This window comes from Gymnodraco acuticeps, unplaced genomic scaffold (assembly GCF_902827175.1).
Source record: "Gymnodraco acuticeps unplaced genomic scaffold, fGymAcu1.1, whole genome shotgun sequence".
Classification (NCBI taxonomy): Eukaryota; Metazoa; Chordata; class Actinopteri; order Perciformes; family Bathydraconidae; genus Gymnodraco; species Gymnodraco acuticeps.
The window spans coordinates 85167-106267 of record NW_022989917.1 but is presented as its reverse complement, the minus strand read 5'-3'; the positions used below and the strand labels follow the sequence as shown (position 1 = coordinate 106267).

Genomic DNA, 21101 nt, shown 5'->3' with positions numbered 1-21101 from the left:
CAAAAAGCATCGGTTTGTTTTCTCATCAGGAAATGCAGACCGGCACAAACAAACGATTTTTAATCATCATTCTCACGATCATTTAATGTATCATATGTTCGCCGAATTGACATGAAAGCACTAATAAATGTAGTTTCATCCACTTGAGTTTACAACTACAAAAATAATCGATTTGTTTTTATATCACATCCTACGGGAGGAAATTCAGTAGCTCTCACTACCGATTTTTAATCCTAATGTAATCATCATCTTCACCACGATCATTTATGTTTATGTTCGCCGAATTGACATGAAAGCACTGACAAATATGAATATACTGTCGTTAACTTCATTAAAACGTTATTAACGTGCCTAAACTCAGTAATTCACCATTTCTACGCATGACAACACACTTTGTCCGTGTTTGGCTCTCTCGCCGCACAGTGAAGCGTTCCCGCATTGACGTCACTTCCGGCTTCCCCCAAAACTTCAAAATGAGTCGAAGGAATTTCCCCACGATGTTCGAAATTATTGATATTTAACGGAACGGTATCGCTTTTTCTTTTTTAAACTGACGGTTCGAGATTACTAGTAGCCCAATATTTCATTGCACAACAGTTGTTGGGATGCTGTCACAGGCTCTTTAAAGAGATTCAAACATTAAGTGTAACAAAGAGTCGATTGTTTAACTGTTAGCTATCGTCTGTTCCTCTCAGAGCGCGCTCAGTTCACAGTGTGGAACGGAGATCTGGTGAAAGGTGACCGGCTTCTCTTCCAGATATCCCTCCGCTGCTTCTCTCCTCCCTTGCTGCCCCACAGACTGTGAGTACTGCCCTGACTTCTCCAGCTCATTAAACTGTTTAGTAATACTTTGTAATATATGCCTGTTACTGAGTGATGAGTAAGGCAACAAATACATAAAAAACAATATACTTATATGCTCCTATAGATCTTAAATGTGTGCACACTTCCTTCCTAGAGTGGGTTACATTGAGCTGAATAAAGTAGAACACGGTGACCCTCCATAAAAGCAAGATATCCAACCATTAACCCTACAGGGGAATTGACACCCCCATGTTAATGACTTTATCTCCACATAGACCCCTATCCTGTCTTTTACTGAAGTGTAATAAATAAATACAAACTGCTTTCAAGTGAACCAGAGTGATGCAATACAGATAAATGCTCCACAGAGGGTCCAAGAGTCTACCAACCGCAGCCTCATTAAATCCTGTTGGTGTGTTTGGTTCATCTGGTGCCAATATGACTGAGAGCCTATTTAGACAATAAAAAGTAAAGCAAAATAATCCACCTAGAAAAATAGATGATTTTCAAAGTTCAATAAATACATGATTTGTCCAACGTAAACAAGTATTCCTGTAAAATAATTGTGATCTCTATAGTGAACTGACCCAAAATAAACGTCTTTATGATTTATGCCATAATGGAGCACCCCCTACTTTGATCATTTGAACTGGACCTTAACAGTTAGAACTTTGATGGATGTATTTGTTAAACCAATGTTAAGAAAATGCATTTCTGGTTAGTAGAATTTTGTAATGGTGTAAATCAAATGGGTGAAGGATGATCTATGAACCTCCTTTTGATTTTTTTGTGAGAGTTCATCTCCCAACTAGAAGTAACTTTCTTATAATTTAAATACAGGTTAGACCAGTGTGTCACATGTTAAGATGATTTGCTCTGTGTCTCCCCTCGTGTCTCTCCTCGTGTCTCCTTCAGACCGGAGAAGTTGGAAATGGGTTGTGTAATGAGGCTGGAGCAGCTGACCAGGTACCTGTCCTCTGACCTGCTCTCCTACAACCTGTACAGCAGCAGCCACCAAGGTGAGGCCAGATTAACACTCAGAGTGACCATACAGCAGCTGACTCAAAGGATTCAATTATTCAAAGACTTGTATTGGGTTTTTAATTATTATTAAACTGTGAATATTCACTCAAATAAATACAAAATATAATAAAATAAACATTAAGGTGCAGCATTTCGATGAACTGAAATAATCTGTATTTGAACTGTACTGTACTAGTACCTAAGCAGCCAATTTGACATTATGACTTGCTTGTCATTGTATTTTCATGTTTTTTTAAAGAAAAATTAACTTGTCCACATTGCTTGCCGAAAGGGCAGATCTGCTGGCACTAACAATGTATCCTGCTGTGGAGAACACCCTCTCGCTAGGGACAGAGGTAGCAGATACAGCCAGGTAGCACTTTGCTAACATGGCAACATAAGGATATTTGGCGTTTGTAATAGGGATCGACCGATATGGCTTTTCCAAGGCCGATACCGATTATTAGTAATCAAGGAGACCGATAACCGATATTTGGAACCGATATACATTTGCAGTAAAATCAGAAAATCTTGGTGTCAAAATGTAGAATAACACAAACTCCAACACAACTTCTTTGAAATGCATTTAAGCATATATTATGTTTAATGAACTTTTAAACATCTTACAACTGGTTTCCTCTCTGTGCCCTTTTCTTTAGTGCAGCCATCTGCAATGTGTTAGAGAGAGACAAGAAGTGGGGCTGCAGGCTGACATGCTTAACTAACAATAATGCTTAAGTTATTATATCAAAACAATGCCTGTCTATCTAGCATAAAATCCCAATAAGCTGCTAGCAACTGCAAAACAATAGTGCTAGCTAATGTTTTGCAAACTATTAAAAGTGAGTCTATTACAGTAGACCTAACGTTAGTCTAGTAGCCTCACTTCTAATATTTTGCTAAACATATGCTAGATACATGTTGGCTAGCTAATGAGCTTCACATATCAACCCCCTGCACCACAGTTACTCCGCTGCGAGACGCTGCACGCACCCCCAACTCTGACTGACTTCCTGTGTAACTGGGAAACTGATAGAATTGGATCATAAGTTCGTGGTGTTTTTGCAACTTCAGCATAGGGGATTGGGATGTTTTATTGAACTTCGGCTTTCAATTGACTTACCTTCGAAACACATGTATGGCTCTGCCGCTCAGCGCTGCTGCTAGTGCTTCTGTGTCTGCGTTCTTTCGCACCTGCCTGTAATCTGAGAAGGTCCCGCCTCTCTGGCTGGCTCCCGCCCGGAAAATCTTCAGTGTTGATTGACACTTCAGTAATAGCCTATCAGATAGCGCTGTGGGCGGGACATTGCTCGTGTACACAGAGTGGTGACTGCAGCCAGAGAAACGGCCACATCAGAGCCAAAGTTTTATCGGCAATTTGATTAAAAAAAGGCCGATACCGATAATTGGTCAAATGCGGAATATCAGCCCCGATAATCGGCCCGGGGCCGATATTCTTTTGGTACTGGTGATATTCACGTTGTTGGAGCACCACCCAATGGCGGTGGTGGAAGGTTCACCTCTGCTCCGCGCTGTCCCTTGATGACTGATGAGCTGGTCAATTTTATAAAAGAAGGAACTCAATAATAATAATCTGTTTTTTAATGGTAAAAGCAACAATACACAATACAGAGCACTCTGCAACAGTACAATACAGAGCACTCCGGGCTGAATTCTACTACCGTATGATATACGTACCACGACAGTCAGTCAGAAGACAGCACCGAGCATGAGAATTTCATAATATTTATACACACAAGTGGGGAGGAGTTGTGTTGGTTGCTCCTCCCTAGCTATTTGTTATTGGCGATTTCACTTCTGGGCGAGCTAGCCAGTGAGTTGGCAGTTCTCCATTGGCCAGTTTCACTTCTGGGCGAGCCCTAGACCGTGAGCTGGTAGTTCTCCATTGGCCAGTTTCACTTCTGGGCGGGACCCTAGGCAATGAGTCAGCAGTTGTTGACTCCATCTGTTTCACCCCATCTCCTTACAGTGTGTGTGTGTCCATGTCCCTCTGCCCTCAGGCAGTCCCACAACAATGCTTTGGAGTCATGACAGAACGCACACCCATTCCCCTTTAACGCGCACACACATCTGTTTAAGCCAACTACTCCAAAATGTTGTGGCAATTTAGTACTCATAACATGAAAGAATAAAACGGAGAGAAATCAATAAAACACAAACACAGGTATAGTTGAGCAGTAATTATTGTTAACATGTAATCTCTTTGCGCCTATACTACTGGCCTTACGGTAGTCTAGGTTGCCCTCTTGAGACTGTGAAACGCATGCGCAGTTAGTCTGTGTCGACCTGGAGCATGAGGTCCACTGTTCGTTAATGGCTCTGTATTGGTGTTATGCACGTTGATTGAATAAACCAAGTTAACAGAAGATAAACGTCGTGTTTATTTGTAGTAGACTAACATTGGTAGCAGAGGATGGTTAGCAGAAGATGGCTACTGCTAACTACAAAGTTCCACCGAAGTTCGACGAATCCCGACCATACGAGTGTTGGAAAAATGAAATCGCCATTTGGAAGCTGGTTACTGAACTTGATAAGAAGAAACAAGCCCTCGCCATTGTCCTGGGGCTGGAAGGAAGGGCAAGGGACATCGCCATGGAAATACCCGCTTTGGATTTGAACAACAACAATGGTATGGACACACTGCTAGCAAAACTAGATGGCATGTTTCTCAAAGAAGAGAGAGACCGCGCATACGATGCTTACTCTTTTTTTGACTGTATCAAAAAGGAGAGCTCCGTGTCCATGGCGGACTATGTGATTGACTTTGAACAGCGATACAACCGAATGAAAAAGTACGACATGACTCTTCCTGACGCCGTGCTAGCAATGAAGTCCGCGCTGAAGAGGATCTTTGGGGGGAGAGTGCAAGGCGGCACATCAAACGGAATACACGTTAACGATGAAGCGTTATTCATAGAGCAACGCTCACAAGGAAGATTCAGACGTCCAACAACGCAGCAGTTTGACAAGTTGGACAACAAAGGCAACCGTCACAGGGTACCAACCCACTGGATAGGTTCGGTAAGAGATCAAAATGTGCTATATGTCAGAGCACGTTCCATTGGGCTAAAGACTGTCCTCACAAGAGTAGCGAACAAGTAAAGCTAACTGAAGATCAAACAAAGGTAGAGGTATGTGACATTACACTGTTTACTAAAGCCTCACTGTTTGAATCAGAGGTATTCCTAACTGAGTCTTTAGGGACGGCTATCATTGACACTGCATGTACCCGCAGAGTGTGTGGAGAAAAATGGTTGGACAGCTTCGTCGCTGATCTCAGTCAAAGTCAAGTGAACCAGATTGTGAAAAGTGAAACTCCAAGCTCCAGACCATTCCGTTTTGGAGATGGAAATATAGTGCATTCCTCCAGAATACTGAAACTGCCTGCCAAAATAGGACAGACAAAATGTCGAGTGGAAACTGAAGTAGTCAAAGCTGATATCCCCTACTTCTGAGTAAGACTTCACTGAAAAGGGGCAGGAACCATCTTGGACATGGAGAATGATAGAGCTGTGATGTTTAAACAGAATATCCCTCTTGAACTCACCAGTTCAGGACACTACTGTATAGATATCAGAGACAAGGACACAGGAATGAATCAAATTGAAATTAAAGATGTGGTCCTTACAGTCACAGAAAACAGCAGCCAGAATGAAGATATGAGGTCCTTACAGTCACAGAAAATATGACCTCAAATGAGAAACACAAAGCTCTCCTGAAACTACACAAACAGTTTGGTCACGCCTCCGCAGAAAGACTACAGCGACTCCTCCGCAGTTCGGGAAATAAAGACAAAGATTGTGACACTATTTTACAACAAATAGTACAGGAATGTGACATATGCCAGAGATACAGCAAGACCAAGCCGAAGTCTGCTGTGGGCTTGCCTCTGGCTTCAGAGTACAATGAAACGGTGGCAGTGGACCTGCACGAGTTGGAACCAAGTTTATGGTACCTCCACATCATTGACCAATTTACACGTTTCAGCGCTGGAAGCATTGTGAAAACAAAGAACTCCTCTGTGATGGTGAACTCTTTCTTTCATACATGGATCAGCGTCTACGGCCCACCACGGAGACTTTACAGTGACAATGGAGGAGAATTCAACAATGCAGAGTTCCGTGACATGGCAGAGAACTTTAACATTGAGACAAAAACCACGGCAGGATACAGCCCCTGGAGCAATGGGCTACTGGAGAGACACAATCAGACCCTCACCGACATCATCCAGAAGGTCAGACGGGAAAATGGATGTGACTAGCAAACAGCCCTAGACTGGCTCTCATGGCTAAGAACAGTATGCTCAATGTGCACGGCTACAGTCCTCATCAACTGGTGTTTGGCCAGAACCCCAACCTTTCCTTCTGTACTGGTTGATAAACCACCTGCACTAGAAGGTACCACTATGAGTGCTAGAGTAGGAGAGAGCACATTTCAGCCTTGCATGCTCTAGAAAAGCATTTACTGAAGCAGAGTGCTCAGAAAGGATAAGACGAGCACTACGTAAGCAGCTCAGGACCCACAGATGAGAAATATGAGATGGGGTGACAAGGTGTATACAAACGAGCTGAATGCACTGAGTGGAAAGGACCAGGGATAGTTATTGGTCAGGATGGGGCTGTTGTTTTTGTGAGGCATGGTGGTTGCCTAGTGAGAGTGCATCACTCTAGGCTTTCCAAGATGAACACAAAGGTTAATGAAGAGCAAATGGTACAAAATGATGCTGACACAGAAGCAGGAAGTGAGCAAGGTATAAACAATGCAATTGGTAGTTTAGACAGTGAGCAAAATACAGAGAATGAACAACAATTCGGTGACAGGGAAGCCAATACAAGTGAAGCTTTGAGTAGCGTAACACAAACTGAAATGGCGCATAGGCTAATGCTCATAATAAATCCTGCTCCTTCTGCAGGTGTGATGTTTAAAAACAGGACAGACTGTAACATATATGAACAGAGGTGACAATCCTCTACTTAAAGCAAGAGTCTTAGGGAGATCAGGCAAGGCTACGGGGAAATATAAAACCTGGTATAACATGCAACATCTAGAGAATGATGGTAGTGATGGCAAAAGGAATCAATTGATATCTCACACGTTGATAATCTCAACATTGAAAACAGAAGACAGAGAAGCTGATGTACTTGTAACCAACAGACATCTCATTTGATGCAGCTAAACAGGAAGAAATAAAGGACTGGCACAATAATAATGTATTGAGGAAGTTGAAGATGCAGGGCAGAAATGCATTTCCACCAGATGGGTTTGTAGTCTTAAGGACACTCCCAAGGGTATAGTGCCTAAAGCCCGACTGGTTGCCAGAGGTTTTGAAGAGCTGAATATTCAAGAGTTACTGAAAGATTCCCCCACATGTGCCACAGATTCACTTAGACTTATGTTATCAGTGATATGTCAAAACCAGTGGGAAGTCCATTCTATGGACATCAAATCTGCATTCTTGCAGGGTATGGAGCTATCCAGGGATATTTATATCCGCCCCCCTCTAGAGGCAGGATGTCAACATGTTGTATGGAAACTAAAAAAATTTGTATATGGTCTTGCAGATGCATCACTATATTGGTACAACAAAGTGAAGGAAATCATGCTGAGTACTGGTAGTAGAGTGTCACAGGTGGATCCGGCAGTCTTTTACTGGTTGGATGAGCAATGTAAGGTCACTGGGGTGCTTGCGTGTCATGTAGATGATTTTCTTTGGGCAGGCTCATCAAACTTTTCATCCAATGTGATCCCCCAACTGCAGTCTGCATTCAAGGTTGGGCGTGAGGAGCATGAAAAGTTCTCCTATGTAGGAATGGATGAAGTTAACGGTGAAGTTCAGGTACATCAACAAAGTTATATCGAGAACCTGGAGCCTATTCCCATACAAGCAAGTCGGGCCACACAGAGAAATGAACCCCTCAACGAAACTGAGAGAGAGAGCAGTTACGATCAAAAATAGGACAGATCCTATGGGTTGCTAAACAGACAAGACCTGATGTAATGTTTGATTCATGTTGTTTGGCTTCTAATATAAAAGGGGCAACAGTACAGTCTGTTCATGATGCTAATAAGATAATCCGTAAGCTAAAGTCTGAAAAGGTGACACTCAGATTTCAACATCTGGGAAACAGTGATGCTTTGAACTTGATAGTTTTCAGTGATGCTTCATTTGGAAACCTCCCAGACGGAGGTACACAGGGAGGTGCTTTTATAACACTTATGGGAGAAAGAGGGAAGTTTCATGTCGTACTAAGAAAATCAGACGAGTGGTTCGCAGTACCCTTGCAGGGGAAACTCTTGCCATGTCAGATGGGGTAGACAATGCAATTTTTCTAGCCACACTATTTTCTGAGCTCACTACTGGAAATGCTGGACTGAATGCACCCCCTGTACTCTGTGTGACTGATAACCACTCTCTGTTCGATGCGCTCAAGTCCACAAAACAAGTCACAGAGAAGAGACTCAGGTTGGAAATCAGTAGCATTAAGGAGCTCATTCAGAGCAAGAGGATCAAGCAGGTGCGTTGGTCAGACACAAAATCTCAGCTTGCTGACTGTCTCACAAAAAAAGGAGCTTCGGCTCTTGTGCTCTTAAAAGCACTCGGTGAAGGACAATGGGATCTGGGTTAAAGTGTCTGTTGAAATAGAACATTGAAAACACCTTTGTTTATGTATTTGTTTCTTAAATGTTTCCCTAATTTCACCCTCATTTCATCATGCAGCCCCCCACACAAATGTCACCTGCTTTCCTCTCTGAAAGCTATGCTTGTTATAGGTTTAAACGTCCTTGTCTTATGACATATTTAGGATCAGTTAACTAACAAAGGTTAACTGTTCCCATACCCTAAGGCAGGGGTGCCCACACTTTTTTGGCTGGTGAGCTACTTTTGAAATGACCAGCTCACCGAGGTCTACCAACCAAAAATAAAATCCCAAATTGCAAGGGTTGCTGAATAACACGTTTTATTTATACATGGGATAACTACAATAGGGCTGCAACAAACGACTAATTTGATAATCGATTAATGAAACGATGAATCGACTATTCGGACTATTACTGTGCCTTGCACAATTTCTCAAACGCTCTTATTTAGCAATCAACTTTTAGATTTAGCTTGAGGTTGTTTTAGGCATGTGGAAACTAACAATGAAGACAATAAGATGAATACTTGATTCAAAAATACATATATTATTAAATTAAATTAACTTAACAAATTGTGAACAAAATTAACATTGCTTTTTATTTAAATAAAATAAATTGTTTGTTTGTTTGTAGCCTTTATTTAACCAGGTGAAAGCCCCTTGAGATCAAAAGATCTCTTTTTCAAGGGTGACCTGCAAAAAAAATAATATATATTTCACACCAAAAGAAACAACAATGCTTTAACAAATCATATTAAATAATGTGATGACAGAACTGTAAACAGAATAGCTGAAACTTTAACAAAATAAAGAGTAACTCTGTTACCGCTAATCATTAACCCATGTTTGTATAATGTAGTTAACTCCGTGTGTTGCTGCTAGCATACATAACACCTGACGTGGAAACGTTACTCGTGGATGGGGGGGCTACCGAGCTACTAGAAAGACAGTCGAACCCGGTGCATTCCTCCGTCTGAATGTGGTGCACTTTTGCTAAATGTTTCGACAAATTGCTCGTGTTACCGCCCTTACATGCTAAACACTCTTGGCAAGGAGCATTGTCCACCTCAAGACGGGTAACATTTAACCACACCTTGGAGCGCTTCTCTCTGCCATCTCCTCCGTGTGTGTGTGTTGCTGCATGTAGCAGCCACGTGTGTGTGTAAACTGCCCCGCCCCCTCGCACACAGACGGGAGAGAGATCTCGTCTGGATTGGAAAGGTCGAAAATACACCGACCATAGATGCATTTGTTTGTCTTTTTGCATGTTAGAAACGAGTTGGCGACACTAAGACTGCGAGATAATGTTTGTGTAGCAATAATACATGACCTTTCTCTTTCTCAACTCGCTACTCGGAGGGAAGTCGCTGTCATATGCCTTGTGAACACTCCGATAATGCCTCTCCACGTTACCTTTCTTTGGCAGAGCGACGCTTGCTTTACAAATAATAACCTTTGAATGTGACATCACAAACAAATATTCTTCCTCCCATTCTGGGTGGAAGTGGTATGTTTTTAGCTTTTTGCTCGGTCCCGCACTCATTTTGTTGTTTGTCTCTAACTTAATTTGAGTTTTCCCGGCACTTGACTGATTTTGTATCGCTTTGCATTCTGGGTTAACAGACTGGAAAGCGATAGGTCGCTTTTTCTGTCAATCAAGTAAACTCCTGATTTAAGTGGCAGGGAGGCCAAGGGAGGAGGGATCAAAACCTGTTTTGTCTATTTTAACGGAGCTGGATTTTTTTTTTTTTTTTTATGAATGACTCGCGATCTACCAGCATTGCCCCCGCGGTCGACGTACTGGGCACCTCTGCCCTAAGGCCTTCTCTGAACTTCCTTCAACCTCGAAGTCAGCTCACTTAGAATGAATGCATCTATTGATAACTCAGAAGGACCAGTGTCTCTCTGTGTGACTCACATCATCCCATGGCTTCTTCAAATATCTGGAAACTGTAATTAAAGTAGGTTATATTTGAGAAGGTCCAAGAATTGACATAATATTTCCTCCTTCTATTAATTTAAGCTTTCCAGATCATACAGAAAACTCTTACAGACAACCTACTGAGTTCTGCCCCTGAAAGCCCAAAATGACTTTCTGAAAAATACTTGATCAACGGGTAATCATTCTACTCAAGGCAGAAATCACAGGCTGTACTGTACCTTATCTACTCACAAATAGCCAAAAAACCACCTTCTGATTATTAACAAGTCAAGTGGAAGAAAAGACCATTTGCGCTAATCTACAACTTTCTGCTATAACATGTTACTTTAATACTTCAACGTTCGGGTGATGCCTTTTCAAATGAGTGTGCAAGTTTGATGTATTGCCAGACGCGTAACCAATTTTAGTTGAAAAATGCCGACAAACAGCTTTGGTTCGGTCCACTTGTCTTTGTCCGTCATCCTTGTACGTAACTGCGAAACCAAAATCTTCCCAAACCGGAGACTTCAATGATGCTGGAGGATATTCGAGCTCAACTAGATCTGCGTTCGTCATTTCGACAGTTCCTCAAATTACTGACTACATTTGAACGCATCCCTGTGACCAGCTCTCTCGTCCAATGAAATGACTTGGTCGCTCTATGACGTGTTGAACCCAATGTGAGCAAATTACACTGAACGCTGCGACGCAGCACCTGAGATTACTTCCAAAAATTTGTTCACGTTCTCAATTTTTTACGTTTAACGTTATATTCGTTCGGTACACACATGTACACACGTGTACACACGTGTACCGAACCGAAGGGCCCGTATCGAATAATTTCGCTACGGGTACGTATACCGTTACACCCCTATTTATTTGTCATATGCACAATGGATACTCCGTAGTTTTGGCAATGAACATTAGAAGTCCCAGACTCCCGCAACATCGCAACACATGATGAACTTCACTTAAAACTTTTCAAATTGAAGTTATCATCAATCCTGAACCTGCATTTACAATATTAGAAGACAGCAGAATATGTATTCCTTTGAGATTTGTTTTTAATCATCACTGTCGTGTCTATTTATCAAGTTTTGTAGCCAATTTCATATATTTTTTACAATCAAAGCTTCTATTGAGGTTATCGAATGTCTGTCATTATATTTTACGTAGGGCTGTCAAACGATTACAATTTTTAATCAGATTAATCACAGCTTAAAAATTAATTAATCATGATTAATCACCATTCGAACTATGTCCAAAATATGCCATTTATTTATGTATATTGTTGTGGGAATGGAGAGATAAATGAAAGAAGGCGGATATATCCATTTAACAACATACAGTATGTATGTTTATTATAAAAAATTTCTGTGTGTCAAAATGAAAGACAGCCCACACACCTATCAATCATCAAACCGTGGGGTCTTAATTAATTACGTGTTGATTTCTATCAACGGGGGAGTACTTCAGGAAAGTTGTAATCAGCTGTTTTAGCGCAGTTCTCCAGTGAAGGGAGGGAGTCTCCCTCCGCAGCCGGTTGGCGTAGTTTTGGCACAATTCCGTTGTACAGAGACCGACGTTAACAGCAGCCCTGTCTGTGCACACGGAGACCGACTCTGTCGTACGCAAATGCACTTTGTGACACAAGTGACGGTACGCATTTCAGATTACGCACATAACCTCTGTTATGTTATGTGCACCCCTGTACTACAGCAAAAGTATTCTCCGTCGGGACTTCCTGCAACAACACCACGCCGTTATCTTGATTCTGATTGGCCAGAAGACATTATCAAAGATGTTCTATTGAGAAGACGATTACTACGTGACAAAAGTTTTCAAAACCGTTTCTGGTCTTTGGTATTTCCAGACAAGTGGCTACTGAAATCAATCTTACTAACTGCTGTCTGTGCAATTTACTCCGCGAGTTGGCGGACTTTATTTTGCTTCCTTTAACATCATTTTTCATGGTGGGGCTAAGCCATTTCTTGGTATGGGTGTAGCCTACCCCAGCCATACTCTGGCGCTGCCACTGGTGGGATGTATGGGGCGGGCCATTCTGCACATGCGTTAAATGCGTTAAATATTTTAACGCAATTAATTCTAAAAATTCATTACCGCCGTTAACGCGATAATTCTGACAGCATTAATTTTACGACATATGACCTTAAGAAAATCCTTAATTTGATGTATCATATTAATTTAGACTTCTTTTAAATTAAATCAACTTTTTCTAACTTCTCAGTATGTGCCTCAATGCATGTACGTGAGAGGTCACAATATTTTTACATGCACTTAAAATGTTGTTTTTCAAAGCTAAATGCAAACAAATATGGATTGAAGCAGAATATTATTGAAATAATTATTCTTTGCAAGTCTACAGACAAAAAGGTAATATTGGTATCATCAAAAGTATTGTGTTTTTTGTGTGTGTGTAGTTGTGAATAGCGGTCATTGCTGCAGTCTTCTGGAGGTGACAGACAGAAATCGGTCTACAACCAGCGTGACCGGACTGCTGCAGGAGCTGGAGACAAAGAGAGTGGTGAGTTTTTATCTACCTTTTTTATTTTATTTTATTTTAACAGGAAATCCACACCTTTGGGAAATAATAGGATCTGGTATAACACACTACAGGAAAGGAAAACGCCAAGAAGCATAAAAGGGCCTCTTTAAACTCGTGTCACAATCTCAAAAGATATTGATGTTTGTAAATCTTCCACAGGGGATTATTACCTCCAAACTTTCAATATATATAAATTAGAAAAAAAGTGATTTAAAGGAGAACTGCTTTAAAAGAAAAAGTGAAATAATGAATAACTGTTAAATGACAGTCGTCCGTTTCCCCTCAGGTTCTGGTGACTGCACTGTCAGACAGAGGCTTTCTCCTCCTGTTATCCAGTGTTCAGATGGCCATGCCCCCAGGTATGATGTGGTTTGGTGAACTTGTAAATAAGGTTGTGAAAATATTGGAGAAGTTGTCTATTATTCCACTTGCTAGTACACCGTTAATTTAAAAAAAAAAGTCATTTTGCAGTAACATTTAATTAAGCATGAGAAAAATATATACAGATAGAGATGTGGTTGATATAACATCAAAAACATTGTGGGATTATATTTTCTTTGAATTGGTATGTTGTTTTTTTTAAACGGCTTGGCTTCAAACTATATCATCATTGTGGAGGAAACTTCTGTGTAGCAATGCATTGGGAGTCACTGATTCATGAAGGAGACACAGGACGAGCAGGAGTTCTGATGTCAAACACTGATATTTAATACAAGCATCGGCCGGAGAAATTCACATCACAAGTCACACAGTCAAAGGTTCTGACTGCACGGGTGGTTTACCATGTCAAATCTGATCAGCCTCGCATCTTGGTAGACCTTTTAACTAGTTTACAGAGAGTCAAATCTACATATTGGGAATAGGCGTAAACATCTGCAGACACAGGAGATGTCTCTCCCATCTCTGGAGCTTAGAAGCTAGCGTTCTCACACTCGCAAAACCTCCCTATGCCCTGTAGGTCAAGCTGTAAAACCTAGTATCAACATACGACTGCATCAACACATTCCTTACGGGAGATTAGAAGCAGGGATGGTCGTACATGTCAACACACAAAATAAGGTTAAATGTTTAGGAGTAAAGACAAAATTAATCCCTAACAATCATAGCTTTCAAAAATATAAATGTCAAGTGTGTCAATTAATTGTTTAGAGCCAAATGTATCAAGGAAAGTTATATATTTTTTGGTTGTAGGTATGAATAGGAATAACAATGATTTTTTTGTTTTTTTCAGAGAGAGAAGAGAACTGGAAGAGAAGTCTCCAGGCGTTGTTTGTCTTCCCAGAGTCCAGAGATCTGTCTAAATCCAGTGAGTAACTGATCTGCTTTGTTTTACAATACAGAACCTTTGTGTTCCTGCTTATACCTTACTTTACAAAAGTCTGCAAAAAGTGTTTAGTTTCCCTGAGTTAACAGCAACTGTAACAACAATTCCCAATAATCTGCTGTACTGTCCCCATAAACTACAGCCTTTTTATCACAATATAAGTCAGTTAACCTCCGGCTGATATAAACAACATTTATAAACCCAGTTTAAAAAAGCAAAAAGGAATAAAACCGTAAACGCTAAACAGTGGGTCAAATCTGAAGTTCTGATGTAACTCTAAATGTTCTCTTCTTTCCTCCCTGTAGCATTCAGGGGTGCCTCCTCGTCCCATAATGCATCACAGTCTGGTAGCCCGGTGATGCCACGGCTCTCACAGTTTATTCCAGCACTGCACCACGCTCTGGTGAAGGCCCGCGCCAACCACCCCCCCGAGCTGTCTGCAGGCGTGGAGCACCTCACACGGGAATACCTCGTCGGCCTGACCGATGGGAAGGTAACATTAATTGTATTATTTAATTTGTTTAAAAAAAGTAAAATAATGATTAAACAAATATTAATGCATACTTACAAACATCCAGTATCATGATCATATACAAAATATATTAAATAAAATGTATACATAGCACACGTATTAATGGACAAATAATAGATAATAAATAGATCTTCAAGTGTGCCAGTTGGTTTTAGATTCCTAACTGACTTTTCAATTAAACAGGCTTAAACAATAATGAGACGGATATCAGAATTGTATCTGTATAGGTTTACTTTGGATCACATTGATTACAAAACACCAAACTAGTATGCATCATCAGTTATAGACAAATCTGACTCGTCTGCTGGGGCTCCTCTCACTTATTTTTCCGTTGACTTCAGAACACTTCTCAGTTATCACTAGGGGTGCACCGAATGGGAAATTCTTGGCCGAAACCGATACCGAAAATAGGAAACAGTTGGCCGAAAACCGAATGCCGAAAGGCCGAAAATGATTAATAGAAATATATATATATATATATATATATATATATATATATATATATATATATATATATTAGGGCCGGGACTTTAACGCGTTAATTAAGATTAATTAATTACACAAAAATTAACGCGTTAAAAAAATTAACGCATTTTAATCGCACTTATTTTTGCACCGCGGAACGTTTCTCACTGGATGAGTTTCAGGCGTACCGATTATACTGGAGCACCAACTAACGTTCATGACTTCAGACAACAACAAACCACAGTGAAGTGGGAAATGTTGTTTTAAAAAAACGGACGGATGGAAGCGTCGATAAGAGCACGGTTGTGTGCAAATTATGCAAAACGGAATTCGCATATCACCGCAGCACATCAAGCCTCAAGTATCACCTCAATGCAAAACATATAGCAGCTAGCGTGGAAGCTAGCGTGGACGTTAGCCTCTTTTATCGCGTTCACACCAAAAAGAGCCGGTTCTAAAATTAGTTAATGAGAACCTTTTTACCCCCACGAAAGTCCCTGCTAGAGAGCAGAGAGCTGCTAGAGAGCAGGGACTTTCGTACGGCTCTCTTGTGAGAAAAGAGCTATATTTCTGATTGGCTGGGCGGATTGCAAACCACGCCCCGTAAAACTCCCAAAAAGTTTTGTGAAGCCGCCATTTTATTATCCTCGCATTAGCATTATTAGCATTAGCCCAGCGCAGAAACGCAGAGAGACTAACTTATGGCAACACAAAATAAAACATGGGAGCGGTGGAGATGAGGAGGTGTCGGCGTTCTGGCGATTTACTCGGAAGGCTGCTGGGACTCCCAGCAGCTTCTACTGAAGCCAGTCCCCAACTCCGGGGACTTCCGGCCGGGGACTTTGGGCGGCAGTATACGCCGTGAAGTGGTTTGCGGCCTGCCAGTAAACCCAAAGCAGAAGAAGAAGAAGTGACGTCAGCGGCTTCATTGGCCTAATCCACCCCCAGGTTCAAAGAGTTCTCATGAACCTTTGTGGGAAAAGTACTGCGGTGTGAATGCGCCTAATGGTATACTAAAATTCATGTGAAAAAAAAATTGCTTCTCACTGTTCTTAGGTCAAATATGTATATGCGATTAAAAATGCGATTCATTTCGATTAATTAATTACAAAGCCTCTAATTAATTAGATTAATTTTTTTAATCGAGTCCCGGCCCTAATAGAAATATATATATATAATGTATACATTTTTTACCAATGTTGTTCAGCTACCTGATTATGGAAATAGACATGATTATGGCAAAACTTAACTTAAATAATAATCACTATTATGGGTCCATAAAACATTTATTCAGCACTTTTGAATGCATACAGTACATTTATATATGTCATGTATTATTGCTAAAAAACATTATATCGCAGTCTTAGTGTCGCCAACTCGTTTCTAATATGCAAAGACAACAAATGCGTCTATGATGTATTTTCGATCAGACGAGATCTCTCTCCCCGTCTGTGTGCGAGGGGGCGGGGCAGTTTACACACACGCAGCTGCTACATGCAGCGGAGCACACTGCGGAGATGGCGGAGAGAACGCGCTCTGAGGTGTGGTTAAACTTTACCCGTCTCGATGTGGAGAATACTTGTTACCATAAGTGCAATAAGAGTTTAGCATGTAAGCACGAGCAATTTGTCTAAACATTTAGCAAAAGTGCACCGCATGCAGACGGAGGAATGTACCGGGTTCGACCGTCTTTCTAGCAGCTCTGTAGCCCCATCCACGAGTAACGTTTCCACGTCAGGTGTTATGTATGCTAGCAGCAACACACGGAGTTAACTACATGATACAAACATGGGTTAATGATTAGAGATAACTGAGTTATTTATTTTGTTAAAATTTCAGCTATTCTGTTTACAGTCTGTCATCAGATTATTTAATACGATTTGTTAAAGGCTCAGGGCAATCTCGATGACAAAGGTCAATGTTCCCCCCCCCCCTGTGAGCCAGCCGCGAGCATGGTCGCCGCGTCTTTATTACGTCATCACAACAACACGTTAGGTTACCAACGTAAGCCTGTTCTGACATTCGGTGATATTTTTTCGGTGCTAAAACCCTTTCGACGGAAAGGGCCTTTTTAACCATTTTCGGCCGATAATTTTCGGTGGCCGAATATTCGGTGCATCCCTAGTTATCACCATATTCTCCTTCTCCGGCTCACAGAGATATGTGAACATTACATAACTGGTTTCACTCCCTCTTCTCCTAATAGACAAAAAAACGTATTACCCTCCTGTCGAAAATGTTTTTTTACAGAAATACACAGGTATCATTAGTTATTTAAGGCGAGACACCCCAGGTGAATAGGGTAATTTTTTTTAACTTAACTTTATCAGCTAGAAATTTCTCCAGTTAATTACTTACAATAAGGCAATTTTGTTTTGTATTACAAGTTTTCTGAAATAGCATGTTTAAATATGCAAATTATCCATTATCTCATTAAATATGCACATTAACACATTTCAGGAATCGAAATCTGAACTTTGGATAAAGCCAGGTTCAAAATTCTTGTTTCATTTTGTAGTCATATTAGCATCTAAGGCTTTTACAGAAGGGATATTGGATATCTCTTTTTATCACTCCATAAATCAGAAAATATTGTCAACAGCCCTAAAATATCAATTTTCGCCATGTTTTTAGGTATACAATGTTGTATAATTCAGGCTATGAATTATATATGAACAAACCCTTCTGTAAAAGCCTTCATAATATTGATAGGAATATAACTGGAAGGTTTGGTGTATATACGTGCTACTGAAGTTGACATTTCGAACTCAGAGTAGGAGAAAAAACTCATTTTGAGAAAACGACCTTTAAAGATTGCAGTGAGGCGTAAGCTAAACCCTCCTGTTCTTTGGATGACAGCTTGCGCATCGACGCACTCCGTGAAGGTATTTCATGTTCGGGGTCATTTGTTTTTTGTATGTATAACCTTGCTTCGTGCAAGTGACACTTGTTGTCGTCTTCTCTGTGAACGTTTTTTTCGCTGTTCTTTTGCCATTTTGAGATTTCAATTTCTAGCGGAAAGCTAACCAGGAAGTGTTTTAGCACACCACGTGACACATCTGAACGAATCACGTTGTCTGAAATTGACACCAGCCAATGAGATTTCGTTTCTTGGTTTAAGACCCCTTTGTGCTTTCACGATTGGTTGCTGATACAAAGGAAATGACCATATTTGGATCTGATGAGATTGTGCAGGAGAGACGGAGCTTTCCAGCGATACCTCTGTTGACATGGTGCACACAGCGGTCGCGGTACTTTATGTTACGTTAGAATGCTAACTTTTGGTGAATTTAGGAGAAATCTACAGACGCAAATAGACAAACTATAGTAAAATAAATACTTAAATGTGTATTTTGTACGTTTTCCTTCCAAAAGCCTGAAAGAAAACATGTTATAGAATCAAAATAGCTCAAAATTGACCAGTACTTGAAAAACGATGTTTTTGCCTGCCGTGTCTCGCCTTAAGTAAATACTTTATCTTATTTTCCCTTCAAATAAAGCACATATTTCTCTCTTTGCCCTCCAGGTTCGACAGTACCCGATGGGCGAGTACGACTCCAAACTGGATGAGTGCATGAAGCTGTTTCCTGCTCCCAAACAACACCGGGTGAACATGGAGGGCTACCTGCGCTCCTACCTGTACACCCCCGCCCTGCACCTGCTGTCTGTGGCCCGGGCTAAACAGATGGTGGAGGCGCACTGCGGCCCCGAGGAGTCTCAGGAGGCCAATCTCAGGAGGAGCCTAGGAGGCCACAGAGAGGTGATGGGGAAGGAGGCGACCAGCAACTCTCGAGAGGGACAGACCAACACTCAGAAGGTGAAAACTGACATTTGGTCTAAAACAAAAGACACCTGCACAGAGCCAGACTCAGTACCGTATAAGACCATATACACTAACTACTCTCCCACCTGTGTTGCCTGAACCTTTTTATATAATTTGTTTTCCCTTTTTTAACCATACCATTTATATTTAATATATTTTCACACAAATAGTGAACATTTAGTACCTTTTTGTCCGTGCTTTTGAATTCATTTGTTGACAATTCTTTACTAATATGTTGTTAGTATGACATAATAGACACTAATTAGAAACCCTTAATTCTATTGTTATATATTTATTTGTGTCATGTTGGCCTTTATAGTATTGAACTGAACACGTGATTTCTTTGCCACTCAGATGCAGCAGCTGGTCGACCTGGTTCTGACCTGCAAGAGAAAAGCAGAGACTGTGGTGAGAAAGGAGGGAGGAGAAGGAGGCGTGAAGGTACACGGGAGGAAGAGGAAAATGGAACAGGAGACGGCAGAGAGGACACTAAAGTTCCTGAAGGCATCACAGGAACCCGGAAGACACAGCAAGTTTCCCGGTGAGGAGACAGGAGGTTTCTTTAAAACTAGCTTTTTATTATCCTGAGGGAACATCTAACTACTTGACAGGACATAGTATTCACTGTTCTTTATGCGTTCTATGAATTTCTGCTTTCCGCAAATGTCTTACTGCTTACTGTGTTTAATGTTTCCTCCCCACTCTGGGCTCCTAGTTGAGGGAAGCCATATTCCCGCTCCCCCTGGCTCTCTTGGTTCTCTGATTGGTTCGGTTGGTTTGATGGACGTGGATCTGAGGGAAGATGGATCTGAATTAGCTACTAGACTACTCTCTCTGTTAAAAGGTGACTGGATTCTGGGACTTTCTTCTTCTACATATACATTACAACTTTTTCCAGCATATCATATTTTATTTATATCCTTTTCTTTTTTATCCTTATACATTTATTTGACCGTTTCCTTAAGTTGTTCAAGTTGCATCTAAACACGAGTTAGCATACATGTTTATGATTATAGATTAATCAATAAACGTTCAGCTTGATTTCCCATGACCACATCAGATTTTACAAAATCTCTGCCGCTCAAATTTAAACGCATGCTCTTCACTAAGCTTTGTGTTTTCTTTTTATGGCCGTCAACCAATCAAGGACTGCAGAAGAATATTAGCTTGTACAGTGGTTAAATCTGGCATAGGATGGACTCGTGCTCATGCTGATATGATATGACATGTATGAAGTTTCCCGTCCTAAATAACCAAACGCACACACATTAACCCACTATTGGCACGCTGACACACACTTAGTGTTGCGAAGTTTGAGACTTCCTCATTTAAATGTGTAACCTTTTATAAACGTCTTCAGCCCATTTTTTTCTTTCTGAATAACAGTTATCAATATTTTAATAACTTATTCAGACAATGATGTTGTAATTCATTGCTAAGCTTGTGGCTCTTAGTAATTGCAGGATATCTTCTCTCTGGCGAGTGAATATAATACAGTTAGATTAATATAGTTCATATATTTATAGATAATATATTCCACACACCTTAGCTTTCTTGTAAATATATAGTTTTGATTGAATAAATGATTGGCGAAATATGTAGTTTTACATGGAAAATAAATAATGAACTCCCTATAATAGGCCTACAAAGACATTATAGATTAATCTTTTCTCAGATTCTCCTCTTAAAGTACAGTTGCATTGAAAAACTAAAATCGGAATTGGCCAAAGAAATTGCAATCAGTGCATAATGTTACGCTAACAACATTTTGAAAACTCCTGATGAAATTCAATACTTTTTTTAAATGATTGATCCTTTCCAACATACAGGCCTCACACAGGCAGCAAGAGGAACATCCAATCAGAGTGAAGTACAAGAGGTGGTGCAGAAGACATCCTGGCCCTTTGATAGGCTGGCCACCAAACTGGGTCTGCCCACCAACTGTGACATCGACCTGAGGGATCAGGAGGAGCTGGAGGTAACA

At 40.8% G+C, this 21101-nt stretch overlaps 1 protein-coding gene across 4 annotated transcripts in view; it reads left to right on the top strand.

Annotated features, from left to right (window-relative positions):
- Positions 1 to 21101, top strand: part of LOC117542249 (protein TASOR-like) — a 70459-nt gene that overhangs the window by 23004 nt on the left and 26354 nt on the right. For all 4 annotated transcript variants that reach the window (XM_034209821.1, XM_034209822.1, XM_034209819.1 and 1 more), the window contains exons 9-18: positions 696 to 801; positions 1720 to 1823; positions 12849 to 12952; positions 13260 to 13332; positions 14205 to 14279; positions 14603 to 14790; positions 18821 to 19111; positions 19472 to 19658; positions 19833 to 19961; positions 20947 to 21095. In XM_034209821.1, the coding sequence (XP_034065712.1) occupies positions 696 to 801; positions 1720 to 1823; positions 12849 to 12952; positions 13260 to 13332; positions 14205 to 14279; positions 14603 to 14790; positions 18821 to 19111; positions 19472 to 19658; positions 19833 to 19961; positions 20947 to 21095 (1406 nt within the window). The remainder of the gene's footprint in view (positions 1 to 695; positions 802 to 1719; positions 1824 to 12848; positions 12953 to 13259; positions 13333 to 14204; positions 14280 to 14602; positions 14791 to 18820; positions 19112 to 19471; positions 19659 to 19832; positions 19962 to 20946; positions 21096 to 21101) is intronic.